Source organism: Sycon ciliatum, chromosome 4, assembly GCF_964019385.1.
Source record: "Sycon ciliatum chromosome 4, ocSycCili1.1, whole genome shotgun sequence".
NCBI lineage: Eukaryota > Metazoa > Porifera > Calcarea > Leucosolenida > Sycettidae > Sycon > Sycon ciliatum.
The window spans coordinates 16717995-16732798 of record NC_088646.1 but is presented as its reverse complement, the minus strand read 5'-3'; the positions used below and the strand labels follow the sequence as shown (position 1 = coordinate 16732798).

Genomic DNA, 14804 nt, shown 5'->3' with positions numbered 1-14804 from the left:
CTCTGCATAGGGTCTTGGTCGAGCGGAATCGGATCTTTGCGTCATAATACCGTACACATCTGAGGGGAACCCGGGGAGTCGCGGGTGCTCTTGGATCAAAAACAATGGTACCCTGCCTCGAGACCGGCCTTGCGCTGGTGTGGAGTGTACGCATGACATCAGAAGATCCGATTCCGCTCGACCAAGACCCTATGCAGCTGCAGAGCTGGATCGGCGTTGCACACTCTGGGGGGTTATGTACTCTTGGTAGTAGGGAGGTTTAGTTCCCACGTAACGGAAACGCGTACGTGGGTGATCCACGTAAAGTGGATGAAGGGCACCCACGTTGCAATGTTGTGTTTAGTCACACGGAACAAACAAAAGCATGAAGCGAAAGGCCAAAACCTGGTCAAAGACGAAGCTACCCCGGCCTAAGAAGCTCATCCAATATTTTGATTTCGTGCTTCGGAAACTTATTCAGCTGAGCACCCTCACAGCTCGCACAATGCGCTCCATTCTGATTTTCACCCACGTTCTGGCGGAACGTGGGTGAGCCTCCATACACGGTATGTCGTGAATCAGAAAACGTCTGTACGTGGGTCACTGAGTATCACGTGGTGCACCCACGTAAAGTACCCACGGATTACGTGGGACTAAACCTCCCTAGTACCAAGAGTACATAACCTGGGTTATAACGTTAGGCCAAGTAAAAAAAAATCCTAGTTTATCGTCCCCGCCCGCCCCATTTTTCGAGGCCGCCCGGAATTTATTTTTATTTTTTAAATCTAGAATTTTGCCAAAAAGCTTGATTTTTTACGTCGGCTAAGGCTTGAAAACACAGCTTCGTCTTGGGGTTTGTGTCTTATGAGTGGAGTGACAATCTGTCGATCCAAAGATTTTGCATGTAATTGTTTATGTACATTATAACTGTTATAGCATTGTGTATTCCATACACCACCACTATTCTGTTGCAGATTGTTGCACATGATGTGTCATTGTTTACCAAGAACTATACTAGTCTGTAGCACATCAAAAAATAAAAAATAAAAATAAAATCTGCCCTCCCTCCCCGATTTTTGTGAAAAAAAGGACGATAAACTGGGATTTTATTTTACTTGGCCTTATGTACTCTTGGTACTACAAACAGTCTACAGAACTTACTACAGAAGATCTACATGATTGTACTGACCTGATAAGTGATAATATTATGATTTAGGCAGATAGCCAAGGAGTCGTGAAAGCCCTGATGCAGCTATCTATGCTGATAACATGTAAAAATTAAATAATTCTTTGAGTGTTGTGGATCTGGTCTTTGTATGTATAACCATAATCATAGTCATGACTTCGTTGCTGGATCTCAGGCATGCAGGGCTGAGGATATCATGGCATTCATCATTTTCATGCATTACCGGCTGGATATGACGGAACTTCGGAAGGAGTGAAGCGAATGCAAAAAATACGTAACGTCGTTGACGTTAGGGAAAGAGCTTCGCGGTCGGCTCGAAGCAGAAGAAACTACAAGTACAATACAGGTTCGGAACACAATCATCATGAAATCAGTCATTTTCACAGCTAAAATCATATCAGTCGCACTTCGATCTCTGCTGCCAGTGCTGGCAGCTGCGCTGGGATCCCGGGACTCGGGGGAGTACTCGTACTCGTACTCGTAGATCTACTCGAGTGCTGCTGCACATAGCAACTGCTAGCGCGCGCTAGCACACTACACAGTAGCAGCCTAGCGCTATGTTTAACACTGACGTCATCGTGTCGTAATCATCAGGTGGCACGTGGTGTTTTGAGTTTGCACAATCCAAAGATTATTTTTCTCGCTCCCTTCGCTTGAAGTAACACTAGTATTACAGTTAGTTAGTTGAAAGTAGCTGGCACATTTGCTTCTTGGCACCGTCACATTCTTTTGTCTTGTTGTGCGGAGTCTTGCTGCAACGTTGCTTCATTGCATCCAGTTGCCGTATGCCCCACTGTCGATTTATATACTAGTAGAAAAAGCATACCCTAAGAATCCCTGGACGAATGGCGGGAGCAGATTGCCTGGGCGTCCTGCGCGGACTTCAAAAACTGGGCTGTGCTGCTCTCTCCCTGCACCAACGGAATGCTCAAGCCAGTTGGCAGTCTTCTTACTGCCTTCAGCAGGTCCTCTCGGTGAGAAGTAACACAGTTAGCAGCAGCAGAATGCATTCTGAGCCATGCCCTGCGTCAGAGGTACACACGTGCCCTGGACCAGATGCGCAGCCTGAGGCCTCATTCCACTCTGATGCTTCGCCTGCAAGTAGGCAGGATGCACATTCTTGTCGAGAAGGTACACAACAGGCAGATACTGAGCACGTGTACCCCAAGGTAGACACTTACTGAGCACGTGTACCCCAAGGTAGACACTGCCCAGGGACTGTCATCATCTGCCTCAACGGATAGCTTGCCGAGAGGAGATGAGCATGAAGAGGTTCGCCAACACGAACAGGTACATGCTGCAGTGATTGCCTGACCTTGTGTTCACACTGGTGTCTGGGGTCCGAACTGGTCATTAACCAGACAGTGCTACACACACACACACACACACACACACACACACACACACACACACACACACACACACACACACACACACACACACACACACACACCACACCACACCACACCACACAGACACACACACTACACCACACACACACACACACACACACACACACACACACACGTACACACACACACGCACGCACACACTGATTCATCTCACTTGGGTTCATATACCAGCAGTGCATGATCATGCCTGTTGCTGCACAGCAGTGCATAGTATTCCATCCGGAGTGCATATTTCAGACTGACGCATCAAGTTATGATGGTGAGTATTTCGCTCCTGCTCTTGTAGTAGTTGAGCACTCTCATGCGGGGTAGTGCCTTTGCTGTTTGCGTTACGCAGAACTTACTGACTTGTCAGTTTGACCACTCTTGCAAGGTACGTTCGGGTCTGGTTTAAATCTGGCTTTGGATTATGTTTCATTGCTATCAGGGTCGGCCTCATTTTCTTGGTGCTGCGCTGATGGGTCTAGCTCAGTCCACAGAGGACGAATCAGCATGCTGTCCGCAGATTGATCATGATAGTGTCCTAGGATTGTTGTGAACTTGTGTTGCTTGGTGTTGTGTGTGCCGTATAGGCCGCTGCTCCGCCAGCACTAAGCAGTCGTGCAAGACAGCGGCGAGTACCTGCTAGTCGTATTAGTCGCTTGATGAGCTTCAGCAGTAAGTACTATTCACCTTTCAACTTTCAATAAGTATTGCAGAAGACACGGAAATTGTAGATATCTATGTACCAAGTTCGAGTCCTGCTTGGAAGCGGATGGACTTTCCTAGCCGTGCTGTTCCTTGATCCTTGTGTGGAGTGTGGACTGATAACATTCTTACGGAGGTGGAAAACTCAGTCTGACTGGGCCTCGCACTGTGAATTATGTGTGTGTGTGTGTGTGTCTGTCTGTCTGTTTTGTCTGTCTGTCTATCTCCCTTTCTGTCTGTCTGTCTGTCTGTCTGTCTGTCTGTCTGTCTGTCTGCCTGTCTGCCTGTCTGTCTGTTTGTCTGTCTGTCTGTCTATCTGTCTGTCTGTCTGTCTGTCTGTCTGTCTGTCTGTCTGTCTGTCTGTCTGTCTGTCTGTCTGTCTATGAAAACAGTTTAAACACACATACATGCACTTCATGTACATGTAATGCATCTAAATGCATGAACGCAAACGCTCAAGCGCGAGCCCTCTGTGATGTCTGTTCTGTGACTCTATTTCCTCAGGTCTTGCAGCTGGGTTGGGTGTGGGTGCAGTAGCGGAGTTCTCCAAGCGTTCCATTGGTTGGTCAGAAGGTATGGCATATGGCTTTTCTTGCTTTTCTCCTCTCCGTTTCCCAGCATGTCTTCATCTCACGGTCTTCTTCATCGCATGTGCATGCCTTATGCTCACGGGCTCTTTGCCTTTGAAGTATCCATGCCAAACTGCTTGTACTTAATATAGGACCCAGTTGTTGTTTTATCATCAGGTTGCTGTCAATGCCATGTACCGGAGTTAAACATGTGTGCTAACAGCAACACGGTTGTGACTTGTTTTGCTTAAACTCCTTCTTGCTAGGCACGGGTCAGTCCAGTCCGTTCCTGAACGAAGCCAACATCAATCGACTAGTGGCAACGCTTTGTCGCGTGCGGGGAGCAGCGTTGAAACTCGGCCAAATGATCAGCATACAGGGTGCGTTGTTTTTTAATACTTTTCTCGTACTCTGTGCTACATGTATTACGATGGTCTTGGTGATGTCGGAACTTCGAACTTTGTTCTTTATGAGACTTTCTGCGTCACAGCTATACTTTCCTACTACGCTAAGTATGCTCTAGCAATGCATGTGCGGTGTTATGACCTATCCTATAAGAGCTGTGGACTAGTGTGGAGATCTTCTGCTATGCTTGTGCCAGCAGATTATTCTGTGTGTAACTGACTGTAGGTGTTGCCAAGTACTTTGTTTGCTTTCGTTTTCAGGGTCATTTGTCTGGTCAGCATGATACAAGTCGTATGTGTATCCTGTGTCTCCATTGCTGCACGCGTTCTTGTTCTGCCACAGATGGACAGTTCATATCGCCGCAGATTCAGCAGATATTCGAGCGCGTGCGAGACGGCGCGGACTATATGCCAGCTAGTCAAGCCCAGGTATGTACAGTGTAGATATGTGTAGCTGCATGTGCGAGTAGCTCCTGCCAGGAGAGTACGCATGTAAATGAACTGTGTCTGTACAGTGTATATACCGGTACTATAATCTACAGATATGCTTCCTCCACCAGCCAGACAACACGGAAATATTCTTTACATGTTACCTGGCAGGTGTAAGAAGCATGTCTGTGGCAAAAAGGTGTATAGATTGTGTGCACAGGATTAGAACTCCTTCCTCTGATGTACACTACAAGTGTGTGTATGTGTGTGTGTGTGTGTGTGCGTGCGCACCCGTGTGTGTGTGTGTGGGCCGTATGTATGTGTGCTGTCGCCGTGTTGTTCCTGTACTGCTAGAGGGCAATAACCACAGAACTGGGTGCGAATTGGCGTGACCATCTTGAGAGCTTTGAAGAACTTCCGTTTGCTGCAGCATCCATTGGTCAAGTTCACGGGGCTGTGCTGAAAGACGGCCGTAAGGTTGTCATGAAAGTTCAGGTATGCAGCACGCTATTCTTTTACTTATCTATCCTACAGCTCTTTACTCTACCCTCCAGTCAGTCTCTCTCTCTCTCTCTCTCTCTCTCTCTCTCTCTCTCTCTCTCTCTCTCTCTCTCTCTCTCTCTCTCTCTCTCTCTCTCTCTCTCTCTCTCTCTCTCTCTCTCTCTCTCTCTCTCTCTCTCTCTCTCTCTCTCTCTCTCTCTCTCTCTCTCTCTCTCTCTCTCTCTCTCTCTCCTCCCAACCTTCTCAGCATCTTGACCTTGACCTGAGATCCGTCTCTGACTTACTTCTGTGTGTGTGTGTGTGTACGTGTGTGTACGTGTGTGTACGTGTGTATGTGTGTGTGTGTGTTGTTGTTGTACTGTGTGCCATGGCAGTACCCGGGTGTTGCAGACAGTATTGATAGTGATATCAATAACATCATGACTCTCATGAACTCTACCAAGATATTACCCGAAGGTGAGTGCAGCGCTGTGTTCTTCTTTTGTACAGTAGTAGCCCATGTAGGATCTCTACTAGTAAACAGTAGCGGTGTGTATGTACTACATTCATGCATGCTGCAATGCTGGGAACATTACTTTTAAAACATCTTGCTTGTCTTATGGTGTGTGTGTGTGTGTGTGTGTGTGTGTGTGTGTGTGTGTGTGTGTGTGTGTGTGTGTGTGTGTGTGTGTGTGTGTGTGTGTGTGTGTGTGTGTGTGTGTGTGTGTGTGTGTGTGTGTGTGTGTGTGTGTGTGTGTGTGTGTGTGTGTGTGTGTGTGTGTGTGTGTGTGTGTGTGTGTGTGTGTGTGTGTGTGTGTGTGTGTGTGTGTGTGTGTGTGTGTGTGTGTGTGTGTGTGTGTGTGTGTGTGTGTGTGTGTGTGTGTGTGTGTGTGTGTGTGTGTGTGTGTGTGTGTGTGTGTGTGTGTGTGTGTGTGTGTGTGTGTGTGTGTGTGTGTGTGTGTGTGTGTGTGTGTGTGTGTGTGTGTGTGTGTGTGTGTGTGTGTGTGTGTGTGTGTGTGTGTGTGTGTGTGTGTGTGTGTGTGTGTGTGTGTGTGTGTGTGTGTGTGTGTGTGTGTGTGTGTGTGTGTGTGTGTGTGTGTGTGTGTGTGTGTGTGTGTGTGTGTGTGTGTGTGTGTGTGTGTGTGTGTGTGTGTGTGTGTGTGTGTGTGTGTGTGTGTGTGTGTGTGTGTGTGTGTGTGTGTGTGTGTGTGTGTGTGTGTGTGTGTGTGTGTGTGTGTGTGTGTGTGTGTGTGTGTGTGTGTGTGTGTGTGTGTGTGTGTGTGTGTGTGTGTGTGTGTGTGTGTGTGTGTGTGTGTGTGTGTGTGTGTGTGTGTGTGTGTGTGTGTGTGTGTGTGTGTGTGTGTGTGTGTGTGTGTGTGTGTGTGTGTGTGTGTGTGTGTGTGTGTGTGTGTGTGTGTGTGTGTGTGTGTGTGTGTGTGTGTGTGTGTGTGTGTGTGTGTGTGTGTGTGTGTGTGTGTGTGTGTGTGTGTGTGTGTGTGTGTGTGTGTGTGTGTGTGTGTGTGTGTGTGTGTGTGTGTGTGTGTGTGTGTGTGTGTGTGTGTGTGTGTGTGTGTGTGTGTGTGTGTGTGTGTGTGTGTGTGTGTGTGTGTGTGTGTGTGTGTGTGTGTGTGTGTGTGTGTGTGTGTGTGTGTGTGTGTGTGTGTGTGTGTGTGTGTGTGTGTGTGTGTGTGTGTGTGTGTGTGTGTGTGTGTGTGTGTGTGTGTGTGTGTGTGTGTGTGTGTGTGTGTGTGTGTGTGTGTGTGTGTGTGTGTGTGTGTGTGTGTGTGTGTGTGTGTGTGTGTGTGTGTGTGTGTGTGAAAACTAGATATATGTGTACAGTACATATCTTGCCGTAGTTAGTATGAGTTTAAGGCATGTACTAGTGCGCAGGTGGTCTTGATAACCTTTCATCCTGCGTGGCAATGTGTGTGTTTTTGTGTGTGTGCGTGTGTGCGTGTGTGCGTGTGTGTGTGTGTGTGTGTGCACGACTGCACGTGGATTTATGTTCCACCTGCTCTTGCTGCGTGGCAGGTTTATTTGCCGAGAATGCTCTGAGAGTTGCGAAGAAGGAGCTGGGCTGGGAGGTGGATTACGAGCGCGAAGCTGAGTGTGCTACCCGCTTTAGGTCAGTACTGTGGAATGCTGCAGCATGACAGCATTGCGACTACAATGATCATACTGCAGTATGACAGCATTGCGACTACAATGATCATACTGCAGTATGACAGCATTGCGACTACAATGATCATACTGCAGTATGACAGCATTGCGACTACAATGATCATACTGCAGCATGACAGCATTGCGACTACAATGATCATACTGCAGCATGACAGCATTGCGACTACAATGATCATACTGCAGCATGACAGCATTGCGACTACAATGATCATACTGCAGCATGACAGCATTGCGACTACAATGATCATACTGCAGCATGACAGCATTGCGACTACAATGATCATACTGCGGCATGACAGCATTGCGACTACAATGATCATACTGCAGCATGACAGCATTGCGACTACAATGATCATACTGCAGCATGACAGCATTGCGACTACAATGATCATACTGCAGCATGACAGCATTGCGACTACAATGATCATACTGCAGCATGACAGCATTGCGACTACAATGATCATACTGCAGTATGACAGCATTGCGACTACAATGATCGTACTGTGTTGGACATTTCATATACAATGTGTATCCAAGCACAGCTATATCCCCGGAGATGTTTGTTATCATGTGTTTCACCACCTCAGCACAGCCAAGCACTGAGAATACTGTCCAACTTGGAGAGAATGGATTATGGCCTATCATGGCAAGGAAGAGAAAGGACTATTTTGACAGCAAATAGTGGAGATTAGCAGGGAGTGAGTAGAATTTTGGGATTTTCACTGAATTTCCAGACTATGGTGCCTCAGTCCCCAGCTTTTATACCTGACATCTGTGTGTGTCTGTGTGTATGTATGTGTGTGTGTGTGTGTGTGTGTGTGTGCGTGTGTGTGTGTGTGTGTGTGCGTGTGTGTGTGTGTGTGTGTGTGTGTATGTGTATGTACATGCGTGTATTTCCCCCAATAGGGAAATGCTACATAATCATCCGTACTTAGTGGTGCCGGAGGTGATCAATGACTTGAGCGCAAAGCGTGTGATCACCATGGAATATCTGGATGGCACTGCACTGGACCGATATGACAATCTCAGTCAGACAGAGCGTAACAAGGTACCTCGAAAACTCTCATTCTTTTTTGCTAGAAAATTGGACATTGGACATTCATATTGCTTTCTCCTGTAGAATATCTCTCTGGAGACACGTCTCAGCTAAGCACTAAGCACATGTTCTCCTGCCCGTAATGTTCCGAGTCAAGTTGTGAACTGTGCTCTCTGGACACCATGCTATGTAGTTCCCACACAGACCATACTTGTCTGCTGCTCTGGGTGTTTGTAAAATGTACTATTGATGAGCGTTCTTCTTGATGCAATTACCCGTCCCTGCAGATTGGCCATCACATGCTGGATCTGTGCCTGCGAGAAGTGTTTGAGTTCCGCTTCATGCAGACCGACCCTAACTGGTCTAATTTCTTCTACCTGCCCAGGCAGCGAAAGGTAACTGTGCGTGTGCGGTGTTGTAGAGGTCGTACTCAACAGTCCATCTGCTTGAGAACGGTTTTATTCACAACACCAATTGGGCCAAACGCGTGAAACCATGAAGTATGAGTGAAAGCAAAAAGACAACCCAATTTTGGAAATAAATAGAACACTCAATTGAAATATAAAACAGTATATCTGCTAGTACTGGCTATAAGAGAAGGAAGGCAGATCCATTGTTCCTACTTCGAAGTACCTTCCGTACACTCGCACTGTTAATTTGTTATACCACTTATGACCATACTGTTATGAAACCAGACTTCTATTCAAGGTGCTAGTTTTCCGCTGCCTACAAAGGCGTACCACTGTGTTGAAGGACTCGTGAGATTTCTTGCTTCTATACAGTACAATCATGTGTACTCAATGTTGCTCATAATTGTTTTTGCCACTGGGAAATGAGTTGTCATAAGTGCAACTGCAAGCTGAAATAAAACTAAATTGCCAGCTATTATTATTATAAGAACTGTGCTTCAAATTCTGCCTTCAATACACATCATGCCGCTATGCGGTACATTAAAACGAGTACCAAGCTGTTCTCTTCTGTCTGCTTTCTGGGTGCTTCGTAGATCGGTCTGTTGGACTTTGGTGCAAGTAGGGAATTCCCCAAGTCCTTCACGGATGACTACCTGAAGGTAGGTCCTGCTTTGTCTTATCATGCTATGCAAGCATGCCTGAGCTGTGTACTGTAAAATGGCTGATCGCTGAAAATTTACCTCGCAAATTCGTGCTGGGTTATAAATTGCTAGATTTTTCACCTGCCAAAATTAGCCGTGTTCTAGTAGTGTAGTTTAAGCCAAGACCTAGATAAGGGTAGGTAGGTCAGTAGTTACTATAATATGTCTGTAAAGTGACCTAGGACCAAATTTGGATGTCGGGTTTGGTGAGAGAGTTGTCCTTCAAGTGTAGTGCCATGATGTGTTTTTTTCTTTCTGTTTTCCATGCACATACGTGTTGGTGCACGTTTGTGTGTGCACGCCCGTGATTGTGGTGGTGGTGTGTTTGTGTATGTGTGCATATGATGTGTGTGCGTGTGTGTGTGTGTGGGGGGGGGGGGGTATGTGTGTGTGTGGCGGTGTGTGGCGTGCTGTATCGTAGGTTATCCATGCAGCAGCGCGCGGTGATCGGCAGAGTGTTCTGGATGGCTCAATCAAGATGGGCTTTCTGACAGGCTTTGAGAGCGAAGTCATGATGAAAGCGCACACAGATGCAGTCATGGTCCTGGGAGAGCCGTTCATGTCGGCAAAGCCGTTTGACTTTGGTGAACAGCATGTTACAGGCAGGATTCGCCAGCTGATGCCCGTCATGCTGGAACACAGGCTGACACCACCTCCGGAGGAAACCTACTCGCTGCACCGCAAACTTTCTGGCGCCTTCCTCCTGTGTGCTAAGCTCAAGTCAAACATCAGCTGCAAGCCCATCTTGGAAGACATCGTTGCCAAGTATCGGTATGATTGAAGACCATTTTGGAACCCATTGTTGCCAAGTATCAGAATGATTTTAGACCCTCTTGGAACCCATGGTTGCCAAGTATCAGAATGATTTTAGACCATCTTGGGACACGTTGTTGCCAAGCATCCGTATGATTGAATTGTATGCACATGTTGGCCATACTTATTGAAATTCTCACCAGCAGAAGACATGCAGTTGTAACCAGTGGTTACACAATTTTTTTCCCGAAATACTGCATGCATATTCTCAACTGGAACACACCCGTCCCCGTTTTATCATATTTATTCCAAGCAACCCAGCACATCATCGTACACGTGAGAACGTGCTTCTTTGGTCTGCGATGTTCATTCATAGAAATAGATTTTCAATTATATACGAGTATCTTTGAAGGAAATGCTGTGATTCTGCACTAGTGCTGTTAATGCCACTGCTACCGGATGAGGCCTGTTGTACATACAGTACGGTCATAGTGCTCTTAGTTAAAAAATGAAACTAGACAATACAGAACTGCTAGGTTTTCTTCGATTCTTCTCTAGATAGATGTTAAAAAACCAATGTGCCTTGACATACTAGTGTGGCCCATGTTGTGTGTTGTGAGAGGTATCAAAAACGTGTTCGAAACCACACAATAGTAACTGTTGTAGAGTGGAAAATTGCGTCATTAATGTCATGTCTGTGGTAATACAAAACATCAGGAAACACTCGTGTTGTTACGACTTTGGTACCAGCTCCCATGACTCGACGAGCTGCTCGTTCTCCTCCGGCTGTACAACAGCCGTGTAGACACGTGTGTTGCGCACGAACAGACGACCATCGTCGTCCAGCAGCCACAGCTCGTCATCATCCGGTGTGGCCGAGACGGTGGCAAAGTTGCCTGGTATACGTCGCCAGTAGTCGCCCACCGGGTTGCTCGGCGAGACGTTCACGCGCAGCACAATGTCGCCGTTGGCACAGCGCGCCCACACGGCATTGGCCGAGATGGAGATGTCGGTGGCGTCCACGTTGGGCGCCGCTTCCCAGCTCTTGCCGGCCGGCGCGCTGATAGAGATGCCAGTGCGCGCGTACACGTTGCCACTGCTGTCGCACGCCCACACATGCCAATCACCTGGGCCAACCACCACCTAGAGCAAGCAGACATACGTAAGCAGGACAAGAAACAGAAACACCAGAGTTGTCATAATTTTACCGGAGGCTTGTATTAAAGCCTGTCTCGTATACTAGTACTTGTAGAAGCCTGTTTTGAATACAAGCCCGATGTTCAAGATGCACTGTCGGCACAAGAGCCTGCTTTTACTATTAGTGTTGACATACATAGAAATGCCTGGTGTGAATAGACACCTGGTGTGAATAGATGCCTGGTTTGAATAGATGCCTGGTTTGAATAGATGCCTGGTTTGAATAGATGCCTGGTTTGAATAGATGCCTGGTTTGAATAGATGCCTGGTTTGAATAGATGCCTGGTTTGAATAGACGCCTGGTGTGAATAGACGCCTGGTGTGAATAGATGCCTGGTTTGAATAGATGCCTGGTTTGAATAGATGCCTGGTTTGAATAGATGCCTGGTGTGAATAGATGCCTGGTTTGAATAGACGCCTGGTTTGAATAGACGCCTGGTTTGAATAGATGCCTGGTGTGAATAGATGCCTGGTTTGAATAGACGCCTGGTTTGAATAGATGCCTGGTTTGAATAGATGCCTGGTGTGAATAGATGCCTGGTTTGAATAGACGCCTGGTGTGAATAGAAAAGCCTAGTCCTGACATCGGCTTCTACAGGAGAAAACGGCCGGCTCAATACGCGACATGACGGGTACTGCTTAATAGCCATGGAACACATAGACCATACTAGTACTCAGCACAGACCATCATGTAGATTTAGAACACTCCAGACACCCATGCAGGAGGCATGGCTATTCACAACTGCAACCAGCAAGGAATACAAATTTTGGTGTGGATGCAGAAAGACGATGACAAGCATTATGCCATAGGTGAAGTTGGTCGTTCCTACGTGGAACACGCGCTTCCTGCCCAACGTTGACACTTGACTGTCCTGGTGTGTTCCAGATGGCAGTCGTGAGTCAGTCAAGTTCGGCAGGAAGCCTGTGTTCCACGTAGGAGCAACCACCTTACTTCAGCTACTACAGTGCATTTCAAAACTATAGACGCGTAGGGTTTTTGAAATATTTCAAATTTGGCTGGAACTTTTTGAGAATAGTTTTCGGAATATTGCTCAGGATCGCTCCACAATTACTCTCATATAGTTTCTAAAGGATTGGATAACAGACGCCCAATTTGGAAAAAATTATGCACAAAGTGATCACAGATTTTATGTGGTATAGATGCTGGCATAACGGTTTTTGCCTAGGTACGCGTCTATAGTTTTGAAATGGACTGTAATAGCGCTGAAGTCGCTATCAGTACTGCTTAGTATTATACCATCAGGACTACAGTAGGAGTTAGCTCATAACAAATGAGGGGACAAAGGTAGCTACGTCAGAAAGCATTGGGCAGGACACACCGTCAGAACATCTCTACAATCCACACATATGCAAGCACATGCCTTCCTAGAATAAAGACAGGAGCTGTGTGTCAAACATGACCATCACTAACTGAATGGATCGTGTGGATTACGGATGCTAGGGAACCTACCTGGACAAGTTTGGAATGCGGCGGAGGACCAATGCACGCCCAGTCTTCATGGAAAGTGCCAGTGGGTGTGCAGCTCTGCACCCAGGCCTGGCCCTTGGCATCCACCAGCCAAGTGACAGTGTTTCCACAGGACATGGCCACAGTTGCGGCAGCAGCAGAAGGTGGCTGCACCACCTCCCAGCTCAAGCCGGCCAGGCAGTAGTCGGTGACGCCAGTGCGCATGTACAGCGTTCCATCGCTGGTCAGGCCAAACACGCCGTGGTGCGACGCTGACAGGCGCTGCACACTGCAGCCATCGGGAATGGGCACGGGGTGTGGCCTGCCATCGCGCGGCAACGAGAAGATCTCACCAGTTGGACTCAGTAACCACACCAGACCTTTACTCTTGAACGCCGTGGACGCATCAACAAGAAGCCAGATAGTTGTTTCGGCGAGCGAGGCAATGCTGGGTGGTAAATATACCATGCCAAGCATGTCACTGCTGGAGTAGAGCAGAACAGATGATGATGTGATCACGCCAACGCCAAGGTTACTACAGGATACCAGCTTCACCGACTGATCAGGATCCGAATGCTTGCTGCTCCACAGGGAGGTGACGCGAGCGGACGCGTCCTTGATGCTGGAAAGAAGCGACGTGTCCCTCATCAGCTGCAGGCCCAGAGATACCTGCCACCATTGCTTGTCAGTCACGCTAGGGCTGTCAAGTGTCACGTCGGGCATGAAGCATGCTATACCGTCACTGCTGACACACCAGCAGTAGCCATTCTGACCGATGGCGATGCAACTGGCACGCAGTTTGTTGTCGACCTCTTCCCAGCATGTGCCAAGCGGATTTGCATCGCTGATGCCTGCGCGCACCAAGAGAGCAGCGTGCGTTGTGAGCGCCCACAAGACACCATTACCAGCAGCCAGCTGTACAATGGAGTTGGTGAGCGATGAGGTGCCCTCCTCGTGCCATTTCTCCCCCAGCGGGTTTTCAGCCACCAGCTGTGAGAGTCAGCAAAGAGAATGCAGACATACAGTGTTAGAGAAAATCGACAGGGCGCAGACGAGCGAGTTGTAGCATCCAACAAGCCATTAGCTAGCCATCTATGCAATGGCTTTTGGTAAAGCAAACAAAAATGGAGAAGCGCTACAGTAGTTCCTTGTTGTTCTCTGTCTGCTTCCCTCTGTGTTACACTGGTAATCTGGTCGGATTAGCTGGACTCGCATCAACTGCACCTTGCTTTTGCATGTCCTACCCCTTTTGTCTGTTTGTCCTAGTCTTCTGTCCCACTTTACTGTTATCCCACATCATCAGTAAGATCGTGTGCTTTAAACAAAACAAAAATGGAAGCAAATCCAGTGAGTAATGCACAGGGAGGCGTGCAACACTAGACAGGCATGCGTGTCAGAAGTACTAATAACACTGGTAGTGTTGAATGCTTCCTGGTGAATTGACTAGCCACTTGACGGCTCATGGCTGCCATCCACAGCACATGAGACGCCCAGTGAACCTTTCATTCGGCAATCACCATTCCCGGCTCATCATCGCACCGTGTTTCTGAGAAGTGACGGCCGGATTAGCATGAAAGAGCAAGTGCTCACGTCTACAGCTTGAGAAACCACTGAGTGGCTTACCAAGCTGGTGAACTATTTACAGCTAGCTGATGATGTGTCAATGCATGGTGAATGTAGGGTACAGCCTAGGCGCATGTTAGACACTTGTACACACCCATTGCCAAGAGCACATAACCAAGAGTCAGCAGCTGAACATCCTCTGAGAACCCACTGGTGGATTTTTTATGACTTCAGTCTTTCCTGCCTATTTGGCTCGCTGATGCCAACATGCGTAGCCACATATCGTGCAAAGAACTTGTACATCCCAGCTACGGTAGTCGAAGCAGAACACCAGATGGGAGATCCATGT

The 14804-nt window shown here is 47.6% G+C and overlaps 2 protein-coding genes across 2 annotated transcripts in view; one reads left to right on the top strand and one right to left on the bottom strand.

The window, feature by feature from the left end:
- The first annotated feature begins 1816 nt into the window (after positions 1 to 1816).
- Positions 1817 to 10814, top strand: LOC135814716 (atypical kinase COQ8B, mitochondrial-like). The gene is made up of 13 exons (XM_065327883.1): positions 1817 to 2334; positions 2366 to 2455; positions 3150 to 3234; positions 3769 to 3837; positions 4100 to 4213; positions 4581 to 4666; positions 5021 to 5161; positions 5542 to 5623; positions 7178 to 7271; positions 8234 to 8375; positions 8651 to 8758; positions 9367 to 9432; positions 9896 to 10814. The coding sequence occupies exons 1-13, from the start codon at positions 2011 to 2013 to the stop codon at positions 10253 to 10255; spliced, it is 1761 nt and encodes a 586-aa protein (XP_065183955.1). The 5' UTR covers positions 1817 to 2010; the 3' UTR covers positions 10256 to 10814.
- Positions 10576 to 14804, bottom strand: part of LOC135814715 (tectonin beta-propeller repeat-containing protein 2-like) — a 16191-nt gene continuing 11962 nt past the window's right edge. Inside the window, exons 9-10 of the mRNA XM_065327882.1 lie at positions 12896 to 13882; positions 10576 to 11370 (exon numbers count right to left, since the gene is read on the bottom strand). Coding sequence (XP_065183954.1) covers positions 10960 to 11370; positions 12896 to 13882 — 1398 coding nt within the window. The 3' untranslated portion in view covers positions 10576 to 10959. The remainder of the gene's footprint in view (positions 11371 to 12895; positions 13883 to 14804) is intronic.